Source organism: Musa acuminata, chromosome BXJ1-3 (assembly GCF_036884655.1).
Source record: "Musa acuminata AAA Group cultivar baxijiao chromosome BXJ1-3, Cavendish_Baxijiao_AAA, whole genome shotgun sequence".
Taxonomy (NCBI): Eukaryota; Viridiplantae; Streptophyta; class Magnoliopsida; order Zingiberales; family Musaceae; genus Musa; species Musa acuminata.
The window spans coordinates 1,743,800-1,765,714 of NC_088329.1; the positions used below are offsets into that span (position 1 = coordinate 1,743,800).

General features: G+C 37.7%; 3 protein-coding genes across 3 annotated transcripts; all 3 read right to left on the reverse strand.

The window, feature by feature from the left end:
- Window positions 1–960: 960 nt before the first annotated feature.
- Window positions 961–7,939, reverse strand: LOC135615697 (F-box protein SKIP14-like). Its single transcript, XM_065114548.1, has 2 exons — window positions 6,607–7,939; window positions 961–2,028 (listed from the first exon to the last, which is right to left on the reverse strand). Exons 1-2 carry the CDS (start codon window positions 7,294–7,296, stop codon window positions 1,504–1,506), a joined length of 1,215 nt encoding a protein of 404 aa, XP_064970620.1. The 5' UTR covers window positions 7,297–7,939; the 3' UTR covers window positions 961–1,503.
- A 2,765-nt stretch (window positions 7,940–10,704) lies between these two features.
- LOC103977379 (transcription factor GTE9-like) lies at window positions 10,705–15,564 on the reverse strand. Its single transcript, XM_065148135.1, has 9 exons — window positions 15,087–15,564; window positions 13,673–14,921; window positions 13,428–13,580; window positions 12,237–12,301; window positions 11,962–12,031; window positions 11,660–11,853; window positions 11,483–11,549; window positions 11,267–11,397; window positions 10,705–11,188 (listed from the first exon to the last, which is right to left on the reverse strand). The coding sequence occupies exons 2-9, from the start codon at window positions 14,901–14,903 to the stop codon at window positions 10,919–10,921; spliced, it is 2,181 nt and encodes a 726-aa protein (XP_065004207.1). The 5' UTR covers window positions 14,904–14,921; window positions 15,087–15,564; the 3' UTR covers window positions 10,705–10,918.
- Window positions 15,565–16,480: 916 nt separating this feature from the next.
- LOC135635865 (transcription factor GTE11-like) lies at window positions 16,481–20,612 on the reverse strand. The gene is made up of 8 exons (XM_065147274.1): window positions 19,388–20,612; window positions 19,155–19,295; window positions 17,956–18,020; window positions 17,495–17,753; window positions 17,314–17,426; window positions 17,137–17,203; window positions 16,921–17,051; window positions 16,481–16,825 (listed from the first exon to the last, which is right to left on the reverse strand). Exons 1-8 carry the CDS (start codon window positions 20,610–20,612, stop codon window positions 16,586–16,588), a joined length of 2,241 nt encoding a protein of 746 aa, XP_065003346.1. The 3' UTR covers window positions 16,481–16,585.
- Window positions 20,613–21,915: the final 1,303 nt, after the last annotated feature.

Consider the following 21,915-nt stretch of genomic DNA (forward strand, 5'->3'; position numbering starts at 1 on the left):
CACGCTTATGCGGCATGTGATAAGGTGATTATTTAGGAAGAAAGATGACTAAGTGCGTAAGTCAAACGATGCATAAAGACATAAGGCAGCCAAGGAATTCGCTTGTGGCCTCCTACCCTATTGTCATCCTCGGTAGGAGAGGGGAGAGGATGGAGGGCGAAGACGAAGTTAGATTTAGTGATGATAAAGATAAAATAATCTTTTCATACGATTTGCTATGTGAAAATTTATTAAAGATATAATTTATTTTCAAAAATTAACTCGATAACATATGTATTCCAAATATTAAATTATGAAAATATATTCATCAAAATATCTATATTTTGGTATACATAATCATCGTTACCATGAATTTGAAAAGGTATTAAAATTTTAAAATTTTTAAATATAACATATATATTTCTCTCAATATTTTGATTCCGTGTGTTTATTCCTTCAGATATGTAAATCCATGTTTTTTTTTATTGTTTCCTATCGTTGAATTCAAATAAATGCAAATACTACTAATTTTTTAAAAAAATATCTAATATCTTTAAAAAAAACTTAAAACACTAATTGAAGTTTGTTGTTATTATTATATTGAGAATCGATTAACTTTAAAAAATTAAGTACAATTATTGGTCTATAATCTTTTTTATTTTTTTTACAGGGCTCTAAGACTTTAGAGAGATGTTTATGTATGCATGCAAAATTTAATACAAATTTGCATTCATTCACAACAAATGATTAAAGAATATCATAATTGTTTTAAATTATTTACATCCAAATTTAAGAAAAAAATTTATATTTTAAATAATATAATTAATAAATAAATAAATAAACTCCCCAACCAAAACGATAAAATTACAATCGACCCTTATTAATGTTTTAATATTTAAAATCTCATCCAATAAAATTTAATATTTCAAGCATCCATCTTAAGAAATAGACAACATGAGGTTTTTTTTCAAAGTCATCACATATTTCAAAGTTGGAAGCAGTATAGCATTATGCAACACAAACAACATGAGGTTTGTTTCACAAACATTACCACCAAAGTTATTGTTCAGGTCAGAAAGACTTGGCAGCATTGATGCAAACCATTTTTCAACATGGCATTGAATAAAAAGTAAAATTACCACTGCATGGACTTCTCTTACAGATTCCTGGTAATCAGAATATTTACTAGAAAGTCAACCCAGATTTGTTTACTCCAAGCAGCGGGAATATAGAAGTCAACGGTTAACCACAGGCAGCATCAAATAGAAAGGCATGTCAAAGCTACCTGGAAATCTGCTTCTGAATCTTATCTTCATGCTTGAACTGCTTTTCAGCCGATCTCAACAATGTAATTTTCCTTTTAATTCAAGTTCATCAGATTTATTTTTCCCCCTTTCATATAAATCACTCCTGGTTCTTGCTTGACTATGGTCAGAATACAGGATCACTCGAAGAACATGAACCAACAAAGAAAATAAGGACACCTGAACTCTCAATAGTTTGAGATGCAATATCGAAGCAAATTCACTTCACTTCATCGGTGTCATGGAGAACCAGTGGCCACTTCACTCCATCGGTGTCACGGTGAACCGGTGGCGGCTTCCAACAATCAGAACAGAGGTATTCGAGGAAAAATGTCTCAACATATGTGCAATCTTTAACGCATTTCCCACATTGAACACACCTGCCGATGCAAACGTCACAAGCTCTGCAATGATTAGGACCCTTCTCTTGACAACTCTCTGATGGGCAGTCATAAACAAGCTTGTATCTGTGACACACCGGACACATTTCAATATCAAGGATGCAGTCATCATAGCAAGCAGGAGATAGGCGATGGATGTGGTAGAACCGCGGGTTCCGAGTTTGGCCTTGCTGACGTTGGTCCACACCTAGCAACATCTTCAGCTCTCCATATTGTTGCGGCGATATAATGAAAAACCCACCAAGCTTGAGGTGCTCTATTCCTGGCATACCACGGGATTGGAATGCTTTTAAGTTGTTTATGATGCCATCAAGACTTAGTCTCACACATCCGGGAACACTTAACTGCATAGCCCCAAAGAGAAACAAACATTAATATAATATCACAAAAGCCAAATAATTAAAAGTATGGCCAGAAGAAACCTAAGTAGTCTACAGATTACTCTAACCCAAATTATCTAATACCACTATATAACAGGGACAGAGTCCTCTGGTGATTTATCTGATCATCCACAAGGAAGCTAATAGCACCAGGACTACAAAAGATCAAAAATGCAAAAAAGCAGGACCAAATGCTTTGCTTTTTTCCTTTTCACTAGATATGATTCACAGAAGTGCAAATCCTATCTTTAAAAAGTAAAAAAAATTGTGACTTGCAAAAAACAAATAAAGAAATTTTCAGCAGAGAAACTTGAAGTCATGCCATGCTCATAGAAATGTAGGAGCTTGACCATAGGGTAGTTACATCAATTTCATCATACACAATATCTTCCCATTTTTCTTTACACAAGAAAACAATACTAATCAAATCCCTAAGATTAAACTACAAGGAACTGGATAAATAATGAATCATGAGAAATAGACAGGCAGGATCCACAAACCCCAAGACTGACATAATTTCAAAGAAGCAACACTAGAAATGGATGACTGGATTTTCAAGCCAAGAAAGTTGTATTCCTAAAAGTAAACTGAGCCATGAACTAACAGAACCCTCAACTTCCCCGTATATTAAAACCCTTTAATCCAGTCAAGTTACGAGTAGAATTCAGCACAAATAGCAGTCATTTCAAGACTGGTCAAAACTACAAGCAACTATTTATCAAACAACCTTACACTCAATAGCTCTAGTAACTCTCTGCACGAATAAATTGACTGATTATTCATCCACAAAAGTCAAGCTACTGTTAACAAAACTTAAAGAAAAATGAGACATGCATGGTTAACTACAAATTCCTAAAGTTGGTAAACGAAATCACAAAAAATACATACTATTAACTATTAAGAAAATAACAATCCTTACACATTTTCCCTGATATCCATGTACCATGAAAAACATATAACAAAAGTGACAGATCTCTGGTCCACCTCTCCATTTTCTGAATGATTTTATCACATCTACCAAGAGGGGTGATAACAAGCCTATGCTATTGTCTTCAGTTACTCCCTACTCAGCTATCAACATGCTATGCAGGTCGAGTCCCGAACAAATTCAAGCAAGGCTAGGGTAGGCCACGTCCCCCAACCCAACTAATAAGAGACATCATTTAGACATCTTCACATCCGTTTCTGCTAAAATGTTTCACCAAGGCAGAACCAGATAACAATCCTCTATTATTCCCATTCAATACGTTTAATTTATCTCTTGTGACTTTAGCAGGAGCTCAACTCCAATTTAGGAAATGGCTACTGGTCATTGGTGGTTTATCTGATAGGAAACATAATAATTTCCATCTACTGGGCCTCAAATTCTTCAATTTACCCTTTCCTAGATTTCAAATTCAGTTATTACACATGGAAAGGAATTACAAGAGAAACTTTTATCTAGTGGATTTAAGGTTTTAAATTGTTGATATGACATTTATTGATCTCAATAGCTCAACAAGATATGGATTGTCATTGGTGGTTTATCTGATAGGAAACATAATAGTTTCCATCTACTGGGCCTCAAATTCTTCAATTTACCCTTTCCTAGATTTCAAATTCAGTTATTACACATGGAAAGGAATTACAAGAGAAACTTTTATCTAGTGGATTTAAGGTTTTAAATTGTTGATATGACATTTATTGATCTCAATAGCTCAACAAGATATGGATTGCCATTCAAATAGAACAAAGAAATAATTCAAATTCAATTAATAGGCATGGACAGAAATAACAGAAGCAGCAGAAATCTAGTTGATTTAAGGCACATTTATTGGTTTCGATAACTCAATAAACAAGATCTTTCATTCAAATAGAGGAAAAGCAGTTCTGTCACATTGTCTACTAGCCAACACGACCTTAAAAAAACTAGTAAAACCGCAAAAGAACATTTACATAATTAATATCATAAATGACAGAATTCTCTCTATACAGTTACTTCACTTTAGCACGGTAGATAGTCTCATGTCAATACCATATTTCTAAGAACCACTGAAGCCTAAATAGAAAATCTTCATGTGTCTAGCTGACATCAAAGAGTGTCTAATCTATCTCAAGAAATAAGTACCAAAGAATATTACTAACCCCTCAAACATAGTCATGATCAGAGAAAGATGGAAACTTAAATAATCATGTAAACACACAAAACAGAACTATGCAATTCTTGTATTATGCAACAAATTCTTCATAAGAAAAAAAAAAGTTAAAAAATGCAATAAAATAATAATATAGAGCTATTTCTGCTGCCAAAACAAAATGTCACAAAAAATTATATTACTAACCACATCTTTGTTGGAAACTCAGATCTGTATGGTGCACAACATTAGATTTGATTGCAAAAAGATGATGCAAAATTATACCTCCAAAAGAGAATTACGTTACAAAAACTGGCCCCAACAAACAAATGACCAAGATGCCATGAGACATGACAGCACGATATACTACATTTATGCGGATACGTGGTACACATTAAGATATCCAGAAAAATAAACTAGGGTATAAAATGTGATAAAGCTTGAGAATTACATTAAATCATATGGAATGGCCAAAGAACTTACTGAAGGATATCCGTACAGTTTAAAGAACCTAAATAAGTGATAACAGTAAGAAATAAACAAAAATTCAGCCAGATTGACATAGAGTTACCATAGCACATGTATAAAACTAAAGGGGACGACAAATGTACAACAAGATCACCTGACCTAGAAACACAACCAACTGCTTGTCGGTTCACAGTGAGGAATAACAATAATGACCTAGTGAATAACGCTTCTCTAATGCAGAGACTGCAGACAATAAATCTTACACAGCCTTACCCAGCATGCAAAGAGGCTATTTTCATACTTAAAACTCCAAACACCCCAATCAGAATGAGAACCACAAGAACATCAAACCTAGAAACACAACCCATTACTTGTTGGTTCACAGTGCATAATAAGAATGATGACTTAGCACATAACGCTTCTCTAATGCAGGGACTGCAGATAGTAAATCTTTCAGAGCCTTACCCTGCATGCCAAGAAGCCATTTTCATACTCAAACCCCAAACACCCAGATCAGAACGAGAATCATTACTAAGATGCCAACACGAGATCATTTAGTAGGAAGCATCTAATTTCAGCATGCAAAATTGGCCACCTTATTTACCTAATTTATGCTATCAAAGTTGCATATTCATGATAAATAGTCATATGAATCTTATACTTCCTTAGCCACTTTCTCATAATGTTCAGGCCTTATATTTTGCAATTACCTTTACCATCTATGTTGTAATACTAAATTTGGAATATCTACACATTTAAGGATGATAAAGACATCCAATTCTCCATTTCCCATATTTTTATAATATTCCCACCTAATTAACATATATGCCTTGCATTATCCCTCATGCCTGGGCTCTGAAAAAATAAGCCATGTTGCCTTAACGTGCCATGGGAAAATCTTGCAACCTGGGTGACCAGAAAGGATGCATATTGATCTTCCCCAAACCCATATTGATGACAGCAGCATTAGGTCACTTTTCTTTTATACTTTGACAACAAGCAATAACTTTTAGATATTGGATGAAGAAATAGTCAAAAGACTAGAAGACCCAACACAAAGTAGGGAAGCATGTAATGAAGAAACATATGGAAGCATACTTTAAATTCTTGCAAAAACATTGGAAGACAATCCAGATGTTCAAGAACACAACAATAAGCATCAAACTTTCAGCTTATTGTTTGTAAATTTTTTGCTGTGCTTCTAAAGTAAAGCAATTTGAACACAAAACAATCCAAAAGATTAAAATGCCAAGAGTTAAAAAAAAATTAAATCTAAAATATAAATGCATTTGCGCATATAAGTCCCCTGTAATAAACTAAACAACAAAAAGGCATATGAGTATCACATTAGAAAAATTTTGCATTGATGGCTAGAAGAACACTAAGTAATGCTACAAAAGTATGTTAATTAGAGCAAAATGTCCACCGCCATTAAATGAAAGGAAGCAGAAGAGAGTTTCCCAATCTTCTTAAATAAGTTCATTACTTTGCATGATCAAACATGATCATTCAACTAAAAACTACCTCAATAAAAACAATATATCAATCACCAACTACATACCACCTTCTTAGTTTTCAAACAATCTTTAAAGATTATAATAGAGTTGATATAGGTCATGGCTTGTCAATAAATATTTTCAACCAAAGAAACAAGTTTTGATTTGTTGTTATGCAACAAAATTGCCACATAAAACTCATACATGGTATCAACATGATAATTTTCATTTCCAATAAGGTCACCAATAAATAGAATCAAATAATCTATAATAAATGAATCACAATGATGATAAATTCACCTCTCCTATAAATTTATATAAAAAGTAAATGATCTGTTGTTAAGCAGTATAAATGTAGAGAAAACAAATGAATCATAACACAAGGAGAAAATACTCAAAAATAAACAGAGGATGACGGAAACAGCAAATGGACTTAAACAAGTTTCCTATTCATTAACACTAACCTTCTTCAGCCGAGGACAATTGTCCAACACCAGCTTCAGGCCATCATCTGTGATTTTTGAACAACTTGACATGCTCAAGCACTGTAGATACTCTCGTGCTTGCAGTGTTAGCCTCAGCAGAATATCATCTGTTATCTTCTCACTCAAAGGAGAATTAATATGCATACACCTCCACAAAAGATTATCCCTCTGAACAGCCAACCGCAAGGACCTGCAGACCCCTCCCATCGAGAGGAGACTCTGAACATCCATATACGCAAGACAGAAGAACAGGCCGTCATGTGGCATGCCAACATCTTCGCTGGAGAAGGCTTCTGAATGATTGCAGTTTGAAGATTGTCCGGCATCCGAACCAGATTCCAAGTTTCCAGATTGAGCCTCATGAACAGAAAATTCTGTCGAGCTCTCATTGACCCAGCCATCACATCCTTCCATCCAACCATGATGGCAAAACTGGGTTTCAGATGAGTACAACAAAGTCCACCCAAACAAGTCACCGAGCCCCATCCCGAATGGGTCCTCCGGTAGCAGATCAAGCGGATCGTACGCGACTTCGACATCGGCCAACCCACTATCAGTCTCCCAACGAGAGACAAGAGGGCTCCTCTCACATCTCAATCGAGAGGACTCACCATCGGTATGAATACATCGAGTAGAAAATATAGAACAAGATGGGAAATTCAACGCCATGGTACTGTAACCCTAACGCACCCAAATTCAATCTTTTTCAACCCAACTTCTGTACCAAAATCAAAAGAAAGAATTTTGACCTATACTCCGATTTTTCAAAGATTGCTCTTTTTTTATATATGTATGTACCTTGGTAAACCTAACCTAATCTAAATCACAGAACCCCAAGAAAACCCTCAATTTCGGATGGCAAACAAAAAAACCAGCCCCAAAAATTTCATCGAGCCCTCTTGAGCCGGATCCTAAACAGAAAAAGACATGGGGAAAGGGAAGGATCATCAACCAAGCACCAACAGCACCCAGAAAAAAGATTAGCAGTCTAATCCAACTTCCGACCCAACCCTGATACGTTCTCAAGAACAAACCTTTCCCTCACATCAATTCATCTAAACATCAAATTAGACCAACAAAAAAAAAAGCTAAAAAATGGAATTTTTTTACCGGAGCAGATAAAGAAGGATAGCAATTCCACCACAGATCCGAGCAATAAAATCGTACGCTGGGAGGAGAACAACTGATGGCGGAGGGAGAGGAAATCGAAGGGCTTCGGAGAGAACGGAGAAGAAAGCACCAAAGCTTCTATTTCTCCTCTCTCTGCGGCCAGGGGGAAGGGACGAAAGCGTAGCAATCGAAAAAGAACACGACGCGTCGCCCCAATTTAGCATTAATGGGTTTTGCGTACATCACCCTTGCGAAGGCCACAATTACAAATCCATCCCTCGAAGATCCAAAATTCCATCTTAGTTCATGGATTCTAAACTCAGGGGCATGCATGTAAAACTATTTAGCTTTAAAGTTCGTGTAACATTACACGTTGTGCGAGAGAAGGACTTGATGAAAATAATTACAATGTAATGGGTATGATCGCAATTTAGCCTTTATTGCATATTATTATTACTACTCGAGGAGGGAAGGGCAGAGGGTAGTCGGAGACGGACACGTGTCTGATTTGAGGGGACGCGGGCGGTTTCTGCTACCATGTTTACCGACACGTGGCGGTGGCTCTGGAGTGACCCTGGCCGTTGGATGTATGAAGGATCAGGCGCGGTGGGTTTGGGATGATCTGAGCCGTCGGATCGACGGAATTGATGGGAGGGAATTAGGCTCTGTGCGCTGCCGGCCCGCCACGTCGGCAGATAAGAGATGAGGCCTTTCTGCTTCGGGTGCGCCGAGCTGTCGTCCACTGTGAGTCTGTGGTTATTTCCACGTAGGAAATAAAAGGGGAGTGGATTGTTGGAAGAAAGATAGGGATGACAATTTCAATCCAATAAATTAAATCGCAATGTTGTGAATATTCATTATTCATTAAATATTCTAATTTTTAGTTGTAGCAAATATTATTAACACAAAGTGTAATATTAATACATCATTTTTTAATTTTATTAAATTAAGAAAAATATTTATAATTTGATGTAGGAGTCATCAGCAATCAATTAGCATGATATTTAAAAGATAATACTTTTAAATTGAAATATTTAATATTTTGTGGCTATCAATAGTTACTGAACAGATATTATAAATAGGTTCCAAACTTTTAAAATCCATTATAAACTCTTAAGCTCTCCCCTAAATTTTTTTTTTTTATCATATATGAATAAAATTCTCAACTCACTCTCATTGAGAAAAAAAATATCCGACTTAATTTGTTTTTCATGGAAGAAAATATTTGACCTACTTTGTTAAGTAAAAATTAATTGACTCACTTTCATAATATATATATATATATATATATATATTAACTATTCTTAAATAAAATAATTAGTAGTCCAATTATGATTGAACAAATTATTCGATTTGTTATAATCTATTTGGGACATAAATAACTAAGTGTTTGATGAATACAATGTATTGATAAAAGGAATTAAAACATCGACTATCGTAATCTAACAAAATATATCCTCGAATAATTATATATCGAGATATAAGCATCAAAATATTTAATGTAACTTAATTATATAAAATATCTCTGATGCATTCATCTAACACATAAGCATTAAAACTCTCTAATAAATGTAAAACATCTCTTCTTGTGATTACATCCATCCAATAATGCATAACTATGTGATACACTCTAACCAAATATGAGATATCTCACTTTGAATTCCTTCATATTCAATTAAGGACTTATAATGTATCAACATACCTAATTCCATCAAAACAAAAAGTATTCCATAATCAATTAAAGCTCTCAGGATCAGACCACTATTTTTGGTTAAAAGGGAATAAAAAGCTATACAGAAAAATAAAAGGGTAAGAAGTTGAGAGATAATGGGAATATATTCCATGATTGAGTATTATTTTGGGAAATAAGATAGAGGGGTTTTGTACCAACAAAATTAGATGAGACACATTCCAGAAATGCTAACAACAATAATAAAAGAAACTTGAGTTTGCAAGAAAGATAAAACATGTATCTTGGAATAGAACATATATTACTTCCTCTTGCAATTGAGTTATTGATGGGACTTCTTAGCCTATCTTTTACCAAAAGCTACCAAATCATGACATATTTATGTCTCACATTAACACTATCATGCACATTAGATGATAACAATATCTTTTAACACATTTATATATCATATTAAGTTATGTAATGGAACTCGAGAGTCGGACATACTATTTTATGATTAATTCATGTATTGCATTAAAATAATTTACATTAGATATGACACTCATATATCCTACGTTCAAGTTAATTGTGCATATTAAAATAATATAAGTATCCTCCTATTGTCATGTGGGATCAAATTAGGAGTATTATAACTTAATTTTATTCAAGGGTTTAATGTCACAATCAAAATATAATTTAATTTTAGGATTTAAATTACTCATTAAGATGAAAGTATTATCGAGACGACAATGGAGGAACAAAATTTGGCATAAAATTATAGGAGGTTCTAAAAGGAACAAAATTTGGCATAAAATTATAGGAGGTTCTAAAAGGCTTTGAAAGGATATCGACTCGCTCACTCTAATTTCGATCGAGAGCATAGTTGTCTAAGAATGCACTCATAGGAAAATTATCGGTTAAGCATGATGCATTCTTTTGCTCCTCATCGGGGAATTATAACAGAGACATTGTTTTCACATTCCTTAATATAAGACCACAAAGACAACTAAGAGGTGACAACTACATGATCACAGAAACAGTAATTTAAAGCAAACTTTAAAGGTTTTGGCAATAAACATAGCTCATGATGTGAACCTGTACACAGTATCAGGTTGACAACAGTGAGCACTAGTTTTCTTTCATTCTCTTACCATTCCAATTGAAGGAGCAACACAAAATAGAAGAAAGAGAAAGAAACCCTTTATAAGTAGCATTCATTTCAGCACAGAGAACAGAAAAATCACATCCAGTGAGACAAGAATGAAGGAATTCTTCTTTTGAATTTAGTAGTCTGCTCCTTTTAGAGTTCAGAGAAGATGTACATAAGTATGAAAACCAATCTTCACAAACAACAAGCCCATGCATCACTTTGATTTTGGATTACAAGGCAACGCTCCCTTTGTTGGACACCAACTGCATTCAACCCTGTCTATGTACATTTCATGAGGCTCCTGCAGCACCATGTGCTTTTAAACCAAGAGCAAAACCAAAGCCATGCAAAGGTACATAGTGTCATACGATCTCTCCTTCCTCAACATCACTCGGAGGAGCCCTTTTAGTTTTACCCTCTTCCTCTTCTTCATCATCCACTTTCATGAATGAACCAAGTTGCTCCATAGGGTTAATACCTCCAAATCTGAAATCTTCTACATCATCCAGAAAATAATGAACTGGGCACTTCTCATTGAGGGACATGGGTATTCTTCCAGCTGGAATTCTTGTAAGAATTTCCAGATCTTTAAGAACCAGACAGTAATCATCGATCTCCGCTGTCTTCTCCATCTGCAGTAACGTCAAAAGTATCTGCATTAATGTCAAAAGACATTGAAAGAAGATCACCAAACAGAAACAAGTACATGCCTGTGACAAGGCCTGACGTGCCGCTTCCCTCTCACGCTCTCTCTTGCGCTTAGCTTCTGCTGCAGCTTCCACTTCAGCTCGTCTACGAGCATCTTCAGCAGCCTTAGCTTCTGCTTGAAGCCTTGCTCTCTCTATTCCCATAGAGAACAAAAGTTTCTCAGCAGAATGAACTTTGATATCTAGCTCAAAGAGAACAAAGGTAATAGCCATTGCTACCTTCCCTTCGCTGCCTCTCCATTTCCTCCCTCTCACGCTGCAGTTTCTCAGGATCCCCCCTGTCAGCCTGAGAATAGCAATACACATAAATTGTTAAGAGATATAAAGGAGAAGGCTACATGCCAAGGAGCAAAAACACTGAAGTTGGAGCAGATTAACGTCCTCTGTTTATCCAACCTGGTCAAGAGAATTCTGAGCTTTTACAATTGTGTCGGCGAAACGGCTCTTCAGCCAAACTGTTCTATATAGCTTTTCTGGGGAGACTTTCCTCTCAGATGAAGCATGCTTACCCTCTGGACACCCATCAGAATCACCTGATAGGGGCTTTGAATCAACATCCATCTCCAAGGGAGTCAACCCACTCAAAGGTCCTACATGTTGCCAATAGCACCAGTAAAGTCAATCCAATGCAGAATGAGGAACAAATATACATTATTTCTTTCCTCTCAAATTGAAAGTTTATCATATCGAGAACTCACTATTTACATCAAATGGCTTTCTTATGTCACTTTTCTCTCGATCGGTACATGCCTTATTTCCTGAATTTTCCTGATACAGAACAACAGAAATAGAAATTTCAAGTTTTTGGATGTTTTAATTCTTAAAATAACACCAGAAAAAGAATGGGCAAGCATAGTGCATAAAAAGAAAGACCAACAAGAGGAGAGGGTATTTAGCTATAAAATAACTTAGGTTCCTCATCCAGGAAGCATTTATACACCTTGCAAAAATAGTGTCATGTTGTTAGACATACCTCGGCAGCACTTTTTGGAATAGAAACCTCATCCTCTGAATCACTTCCACTAGAACTGTCGGAGTCTGAAAATAGAAACATACAACATCAGAATCTATAATAGTTGTCGAAAAAATGTAAAACTACTAAACTTATGTCTAATGCTGTGAAACTTTTCAGCAAAGGTCACCACAAATGATAAACAAAACAAAAGATTTGACTTAACATCGAGAAGGTTAACCACACAGCCTATCTATTTATGAAACAATGGAAATGTATTAATCATAGCTCTCTTCCAACCAATAGAGCCATAGATCAACAGCCACTTTTCAGCAATTAGAAGAGTAATGCATTTTACTCCAGCTACAAATATCTTAGGCCATGCTAGAGCAAACTAAGTAATACATATCATTTATGAACAGATGCAGTATTCCATAACATCTGCCATTATTCAGCATAGGAGGTTCCAACTAGTAAAAGGGTCCAAATCAAACAGATTTAGTATAATCATATACAAAAGTGAAAAAGTGCTTGCCTTCTCTTATCACTAAAAAGATATAGTACATAAAATCTGCTCTATATATCCGAATAATCAAACTAATGGAAATGCAATTTTCAATGTGAACAATGAGAGTGCACCATGTTAGTTGTCGGATTGATCTGAACAACCAAGCAAATATTTATGGAATACTTGAAGCAATTGGTCATACCATGCAGGCAGGAAAGAGAACTATAACTATTCCTGTAGTGGAGATCTAGCACTATCATAACATTCAGCCCACATCCTCTCCACAACTAAAGCTAGATATGCATGAAAGAGAATAGAGCAGTAACTGTTGGCATGACACCGAAACTCACAAGCTATGGTCCTCAAAAACATCTTATGAATTTTGCTATGGTCATTTCATCACCAGCTTCAGACGAGTAAAAGAAAAACAAAAAGATATTTTTATACTTGAAATTTATTACAATAAAAAAATACAACAAACCCAGGCACTCTTAACATATTCAAAAACTATCACGGCCCATCATAATCTCTTCAAGGCCATGAAGTTCGACATAAATGTAATTGCATGAAGATGTTGCTGTTTGGTGAATGGAATAAAACCAATGCGAAATAAAAACTAGAAAATAGAAATTAAATCAATCAGCTAAAAGAAAATGAATTCAAGAAAAATGCACAAATTCTAATGCATGTGAGCATGTACACACCACTAGAAGAATCTGAATCACTACTGGAACCACTTGAACTGCTGTAATCGGTAGTTGCAGCACCTAAGTCCTTTTGTAGCTCCAAAGGTGGGTAGCTAGGCATGGGAGGATCATCATCACAGATATCTACATCCTCATCATCAAGATCGTTGCCTGTAAATGAACAAGAAGACAAGCTTAATTTTCAAACCCACATAACTACATCCCGCACTCAAAGAAGCAAATGCACAAGCAAAGAGGTAAACCTTTGCAAGGATGCATCAGTGAGGTGCAGACACCAGTGTCATTCACACGTTCAGTTTTTGCCGGTTGCTGCACCTCTCTTTCCTTTATATAGTTATCCAAAAGAGTCCGTTTGTCATCACAAAAGGAATCATTATGGATTTTGGTTTCCTCAATGCTCTGCTTCATATTGCCACTCTGCCATCTCAGAAAATCGATATTGTGATCTGATAGGTCTGCCGAAAGAGACTCCAGGCATCTGTTCAGACTTTGTTTCTCCTCATCCATCATCTTGGATTTTTCCCTCTCGGGCACAGGTCCATTGTAGTCAGTAGGAGGCATTTTCCTTTTCTTGGACAACTCCGACTTATTTGATTGGGTTTCTTTTTCGATATGTGCATCTGCTGCAGCTGACTTCTTTTCAATAAATTTCCACTGAGATTCAAAGAACTTGCTCAATGCAACAGCCATGATATGGACATCATCATTGGGTGGGTTATATGTCATTGCATTCTTGAAAGTAAGCCTCACATCTGAGGCAAAACCCCACGGACTGGAGTAAGCACCCGAGGTTAATTTACTCTTGATGGTACCCAAATCCATTGGACGCTTAATGATAGTGTGATAGTCTGGAATATTCAACTTCACTGCATCCACTGGCTGGTCAAAGACCCAAGCAAACTGGTGTGACATTAATTTCTTGAGAAGTGCCTCGCATTGTTTCATCAGCAAGTCACTCACGGGGACTGTTTTTTGAGGCACAGATTTCCCTGATAACCCACCCGTCATCTGGGGGCCAATGCTCTGACCACGTATCTTCTCACTCCCATTGATCGAAGATGAAGTGCTAATGCCAACAGTTGTCACACTCTTCGAGGGCACTTTCTTTCGGAGCATCTGAAAATGTTCTGGCTCTGATCTTAATCTCGATGTCTTGCTTTTGGAACCAGATTTCTTCGACAAAGAAATCACCTCCAGTGGGGCATTGAAGCCATTGCATCTGTCCACATTTACATCTATGCGTTTCTTCCTATTTGGAGAACTGGAATTGCCAGAGGAATTAGCACGTATTGCACTGCCAGAACCGTCAGATTCAACCATTTTCTTGGAATCATGCTGGCAATCAGGGATGGAGCCGGAACGATATCCTTGAGAGGATCTCGGTGGTTTCCCCTTTGCTTTGGAAGAAAGGACCTGCGAACTTCTCTTCAGCCGCTTTGCTTTCGTGTATTCCAACGCAACTGCAGGTGCCATTCGGTCGGTCCGACGAAACTGTTGAAACTCAAAAGGTTATCCATTTTGCAAAGGTTGTAATCCATTTACTGTAATAAAAAAAATTGTTCTTATGGATTTTATTCTTGTCTGATTGCAGTCTATCATCAAGAAAATCACATCAGCTATAAAGTCAGAGACATACATACATACATCATTACGAACCTTTTATCGAATACGCGAACTTTACACCAAAATTTCCCCCGTTTACCAATCGACCGCACCGGCAAAAGCAAATCAAAGCTTCTTCTTGTAACACCGGAAGCCAACACCCTAAAAATACCCTAAAATCGCATCCGAGCTTCCCCTTCCCTTTTCCCTCCATCCTAATCAAAAACACATCGAACAGTAGAAACCCTTATATAAAATCAGGAGAAGACGGAGCGAAAACAGTACAGCGCCAAAACAAAACTCGCAACCAGAATCCAAAAGATTGATCACTCCATCAAGCACAAATTCTTGAACTCAATCCTAAACAAGCGAGGCCATGAACCACGGGCAGATCTCGAAGGAGAATCAAGACGAGAACCCGAGCCGAAATGGCGAAGCCACAGTGGATCCTCGCAAGAAAAACCATAGGAATCGTACACTACCTCTCTGTCGCCTTCGCCCGTCGCCGCCTCGCCGAGACGCGCCCACGCGATCTCCCAAAGCCGAGAGACGAAGAGAGCGAGAAGATACTACAAGATTCCATGCCCGCCCCTCCCTATTTATATTCCTCTAAGATCGCAGTCGTTCGATTAACTCGATCCGACGGTTCTGATGAGATCTCCGAGGGGCGGTCGGAATCCGACGTGTATACGGTTTATGCAGATTCTTATAAGATTCGGATTCGTCGGGATTGGTCGGTATCTTCTCAGAAGCTTCCATTGGTCAGTATCTTCGCCTTGCCATGTCCACTTTGGCATTGACACGTTGGACGCACCACAATGCGTCGGTCAAATTGAGTCTGTGCCTCTTTTCGATGCAACCATAAAACCTTATCAGATTTGCTTTTAGGATGTTAATATTCATTTTCATTTACTTTGCTGCTGCTGCTGCTCCAAGTCAACACCACTCTAACTTTGCATAGATTGCTCCAAGTCAACCATAAAACCTTACATCCACTGCTTTGACATTCAACAACATAAACCACAAAGGCAATCTGGGAGACAACTTAGCAGTGACAACACTACATGATCATGATGTGAACCAGAAGCTAACAACTCAGCCTTTGAAGGTTTATGCAATAAACAGAGCTCATGATGTGAACCTGAACACAGTATCAAGCTCACAGAAGTGAGCACTAGTTTTCTTTCAGTCTCTTACAATTCCAATTTAAGGAGTAACACGAAAAGAAGAAAGAACAAAAAGATCCTTTACAATTAGTATTCATTTCAGCATGAAAAAAAAAAAAATCACATCTGATGAGACAAGAATGAAGGATTCTTCTTTTGACTTTAGTAGTCAGCTCCTTTTACAGTTCTGAGAAGATGTATATGAGTATGAAAACCAATCTATCTTCACGAATAACAAGCCCATGCATCGCTTTGATATCGGATTACAAGGCAATGCTCCCCGGCACAGATGCAAACTGCATTCAACCCTCTCTATGTACATTTCATAAAAGGACAGCTCGTCATCTGGTACCTTTCATGCAGCTAGTGCAGCACCATGTCCTTCTCCTAGGAGGAAGAACTTGACTTCCGATCCCGACGAATGTCATCCACTTCATCTTCTTCATCATACACTTTCAAGAATAGCCCAAGTTGCTCCATCGGGTTACTCCCTCCAAATCTGAAATCTTCTACATCATCCAGAGAATGACCTGGGCACTTCTCATCGAAGGACATGGGCGTTCTTGTAAGAATTTCCAGATCTTTAAGAACCAGATGATAATCATCTATCTCCACTGTCTTCTCCATCTGCAATAATGTCACAAGTATTTGCATTAATGTCAAAAAAATACATAGGACAAATGATATTGAAAAAAGATCACCAAACGGAAACAAGTACATGCCTGTAACAAGGCCTGACGTGCCACTTCCCTCTCACGCTCTCTTCTGTGCTTAGCTTCTACTGCAGCTTCTGCTTCTGCTCGTCTACGAGCACCTTCAGCAGCCTTAGCTTCTGCTTGAAGCCTTGCTCTCTCTGTTCCCATAAAGAACAAAAGTTTCTCAGCAAAACGAACTTTGATATCTAGCTCAAAGAGATTAAAGGTGATAACCATTGTTACCTTCCCTTCGCTGCCTCTCAATTTCCTCCCTCTCACGCTGCAGTTTTTCAGGATCCACCCTATCAGCCTGAGAATAGCAATAGATATAAACTGCCAAGTGATATAAAGGAGAAGGCTACAGGAAAAGGAGCAAAAACACTGAAGTTGGAGCAGATTAACGACCTCTGTTTAACCAACCTGGTCAAGAGACTTCTGAGCTTTTAAAATTGTGTCGGCAAAACGGCTCATCAGGCAGGCTGCTCTATATAGCTTTTCTGAGGAGACTTTCCTCTCAGATGAAGCATGCTCCCCTAAAAGTTCCAGAGGGCAAAGATAAGCACCATTGAATCACTAAAATATCTTATAAATTCATGCTTACCCTCTTGACACCCATCAGAATCAACTGACAAGGGCTTTGAATCAACATCCATCTCGGACGGAGTCAACCCACTCAAAGGTCCTACATTTTGCCAATAGCACCAGTAAAGCCCATCCAATGCAGAACGAGGAACCAATATATTTGATTTCTTTCCTCTCAAATTGAAGGTTAAGCATATCAAGAACTCACTATTTACATCAAATGGCTTTATTATGTCACTTTTCTCATGATCTGAACATGCCTTATTTCCTGAATTTTCCTGATACAGAACAACAGAAATAGAAATTTCAAGTTTGAATGTTTTAATTCTTAAAATAACACCAGAAAAAGACTGGCCAAGCATAGTGCATAAAAAGAAAGACCAACAAGTGGAGAGGGTATTTAACTATAAAACAACCTATGTCCATCATCCAGGAAGCATTTATACACCTTGCAAAATAGTGTCATGTTGTTAGACATACCTCGGCAGCACTTTTTGGAATAGAAACCTCATCCTCTGAATCACTTCCACTAGAACTGTCGGAGTCTGAAAATAGAAACATTCAGTCAGAATCTACAATAGTTGTCAACAAAATGTAAAACTACTAAACTTGTGTCTTATGCTGTGAAACTTTTCAGCAAAGGTCACTACAAATGATAAAGAAAACAAAAAAATTGACTTAACATCGAGAAGGTTAACCACAGCCTATCTATTTATGAAACAATGGAAAGGTATTATCCATAGCTCTCTTCCAACCAATAGAGCCATAGATCAACAACCACTTTTCGGCAACTAGAAGAGTAATGCATTTTACTCCTGCTACAAATATCTTAGGCATGCTAGAGCAAACTAAGTAATACATATCATTTATGAACAAATGCAGTATTCCATAACAAAAAAACACATCTGCCCATATTCAGCATAGGAGGTTCCAAGTAGTAAAAGGTTCCAAAACAAACAAATAATTATAATCATATACAAAAGTGAGAAAGTGCTTGCCTTCTCTTATCACTCGAAAGATAAAGCACATAAAAGCTGCTCTATATATCTTAAAAATCAAACTAATGGAAAAGTAATTTTCAGTGCAAAAATGAGAGTGCACCATGTTAGTTGTCAAATCGATCAGAACAACCAAGCCAATATCTATGGAACACTTGAAATAATTGGTCATATCATGCAGGCAGGAAAGGGAATTAACACTACTCCTGTAGTGGAGATCTGCGCTTTTATAACATTCTGCCCACATCCTCTCAACTAAAGCTAGATATGCATGAAAGAAAATAGAGTAGTAACTGTTGGCATGACACTGAAACTCACAAGCTATGGTCCTCAAAAACATCTTATGAATTTTGCTATGATCATTTCATCACCAGCTTCAGATGGTGTAAAAAAACAAAATGATCTTTGCATACTTGAAAATTATTACAATCAAAAGACACAACAAACCCAGGCACTGTCTAACATATTCAAAAAACTATCACGGCACATTATAATCACTTCAAGGCCAAAGTTCGACTTAAATGTAATTGCATGAAGATGTTGCTGATTGGTGAATGGAATAAAACCAATGTGAAAAAAAACTAGAAAACAGAAATTAAATCAATCAGCTAAAACAAAATGAATTCAAGAAAAATGCACATATTTTAATGCATGTGAGAATGTACACACCACTAGAAGAACCTGAATCACTACTGGAACCGCTTGAACTGCTGTACTCGGTGGTTGCAGCACCTAAGTCCTTTTGTAGCTCCAAAGGCGGGTAACTAGGCACGGGAAGATCACCATCACAGATATCTACATCCTCATCATCAAGATCATTGCCTGTAAATGAACAAGAAGACAAGCTTAATTTTCAAACTCACATAACTACGTCCCGCACTCAAAGAAGCAAATGCACAAGCATGGAGGTAAACCTTTGCAAGGACGCATCTGTGAGGTGCAGACACCAGTGTCATTCACACGTTCAGTTTTCACCGGTTGCTGCACCTCTCTTTCCTTTATATAGTTATCCAAAAGCGTCCGTAACTTAAAGAGTGTGTCATCACAAAATGAATCAATATGAGTTTTTATTTCCTCAATGCTCTGGTTCATATTGCCACTCTGCCAGCTCAGAAAATCGATAATGTGATCTGACAGGTCTGCCAGAAGAGACTCCAGGCATCTGTTCAGACTTTGGTTCTCCTCATCCATCATCTTGGATTTTTTCCTCTCGGGCACAGGACTATTGTAGTCAGGAGGAGGCATTTTCCTTTTCTTGGACAACTCTGCCTTATTTGATTGGGTTTCTTTTTCAATATGTGCATCTGCTGCAGCTAACTTCTTTTCTATAAATTTCCACCGAGATTCAAAGAACTTGCTCAGTGTAACTGCCATGATATGGACATCATCACTGGGTGGGTTATATGTCATTGCATTCTTAAAAGTAAGCCTCACATCTGAGGCAAAACCGCATGGACTGGAGTAAGCACCCGAGGTTAATTTACTCTTGATGGTACCCAAATCCATTGGACGCTTAATGATAGTGTGATAGTCTGGAATATTCAACTTCACTGCATCCACTGGGTGGTCAAAGACCCAAGCAAAATGGTGTGCCAATAATTTCTTGAGAAGTGTCTCACATTGTTTCATCAGCGCTAAGTATGTGTCACTCATGGGGGCTGTTTTTGAAGGCACGGATTTTCCTGATAACCCACCCTTCATATCGGGGCCAATGTTCTGCTCACGTATCTTCTCACTCCCATGGATCGAAGATGAAGTGCTAATGCCAACAGTTGTCACACTCTTCGAGGGCAGTTTCTCTCGGAGCATCTCAATATGTTCTGGCTCTGACCTTAATCTCATTGTCGGTGTCTTTCTTTTGGAACCAGATTTCTTGGACAAAGAAATCACCTCCAGTGGGGCATTGAAGCCATTGCATCTGTCCACATTTACATCTACACACTTCTTCCTCTTTGGAGAACTGGAATTGCCTGAGGAATTAGCACGTATTGCGCTGCCAGAACCTTCAGTTTCAACCATTTTCTTGGAATCATGCTGGCAATCAGGGATGGAGCCAGAACCATGTCCTTGAGCCGATCTCGGTGGTTTCCCCTTTGCTTTAGAAGAACGGTCCTGTGAAATCTTCGAAATCTTCTTCATCTGCTTTGCTTAGTGCATTCCAATGCAACTGCGGGTGCCATTCGGTCAATCCAACGAAACTGTTGACATCAAGCATTCAAAAAATTGGAAAAGGTTATCCATTTTGCAATGGTTGCAATCCACTTGCTGTAAAAAAATGTTCTTGTGTATTTTATTCTTGTCTTTTTGCAGTCTATCATCAAGAAAAGCACATCGGTTATAAACTCAGAGACATACATACATTATTCAGAACATTTTTTCCAATAGGCGATCTTTACACTCAATTATGCACAATTGCGCCAGAACTATCACGGATACAACTCGTATCCTACACCAAAATTTCCCCCGTTTACCCATCAACCGTACCAGCAAAAGCTAATTCTTGCAACACCGGAAGCCAACACCCTATAAATACCTTAAAATTGCATCCGAGCTCCCCCTTCCCTTTTCCCTCCATCCTAATCAAAAACACATCGAACAGTAGAAACCCTTATATAAAATCAGGAGAAGACGGAGCGAAAACAGTTCTTTACTCTGCAGCGCCAAAAGAAAACTCGCAAGCATAATCCAAAAAACTGATTACTCCATCAAAGACAAAATATTCCTCCAATCCTAAACAAGCGAAGCCGTCAGACGACGGGCAGATCCGAAGAAACCAAGATCCAAGTCGAAGGAGAACCAAGACGAGAACCCAATCCAAAATGACGAAGCCACCGCGGATCCTCGCAAGAAAAACCACAAGAATCGTACATTACCTCTCCGTCGCCTATCGCCGCCTCTCTCTCTCTCTCTCTCTTTCCCGCCTCGCCAAGACGCGCCCACGCGACCTCCGGAAGCCGAGTGACGAAGAGACCGAGCAGATACTACAAGATTCTGCAGCAGCCTCCCGTCGCTATTTATATGCCACGAGTCGGGCCTTTGTGGAGAGATCTCAGCCGTTCGATTAACTCGATCGGACTTAGACCGACGAGTTTGAAGTCCTCGATTTCCGAGGGACGGTCGGAGCCGCTTTTGAATCCGACCCGTATACGGTTCAATTACAACATTTATTTAAGACCAGTATTCTTTTTATCCGTATTCGTAGAAAGATTCGGATTCGACGCGTGTCCCGTTTCTATTCGCGAAATATATTTTGACTTCAACAAAACAAGATTGATTAGTTAATGAATCTTAGTTCAAGATTTGATCGACCGTAACACAATTATTATTATGTACTAAGAGATATTTGCATCCTTATTTAAAAACTATTAGGAAAGGACTCGATTTATTTTATAAGCTATGTATTGTTGGCAGCACAAGTCATCAAATTAGTAAATTGAAAGTC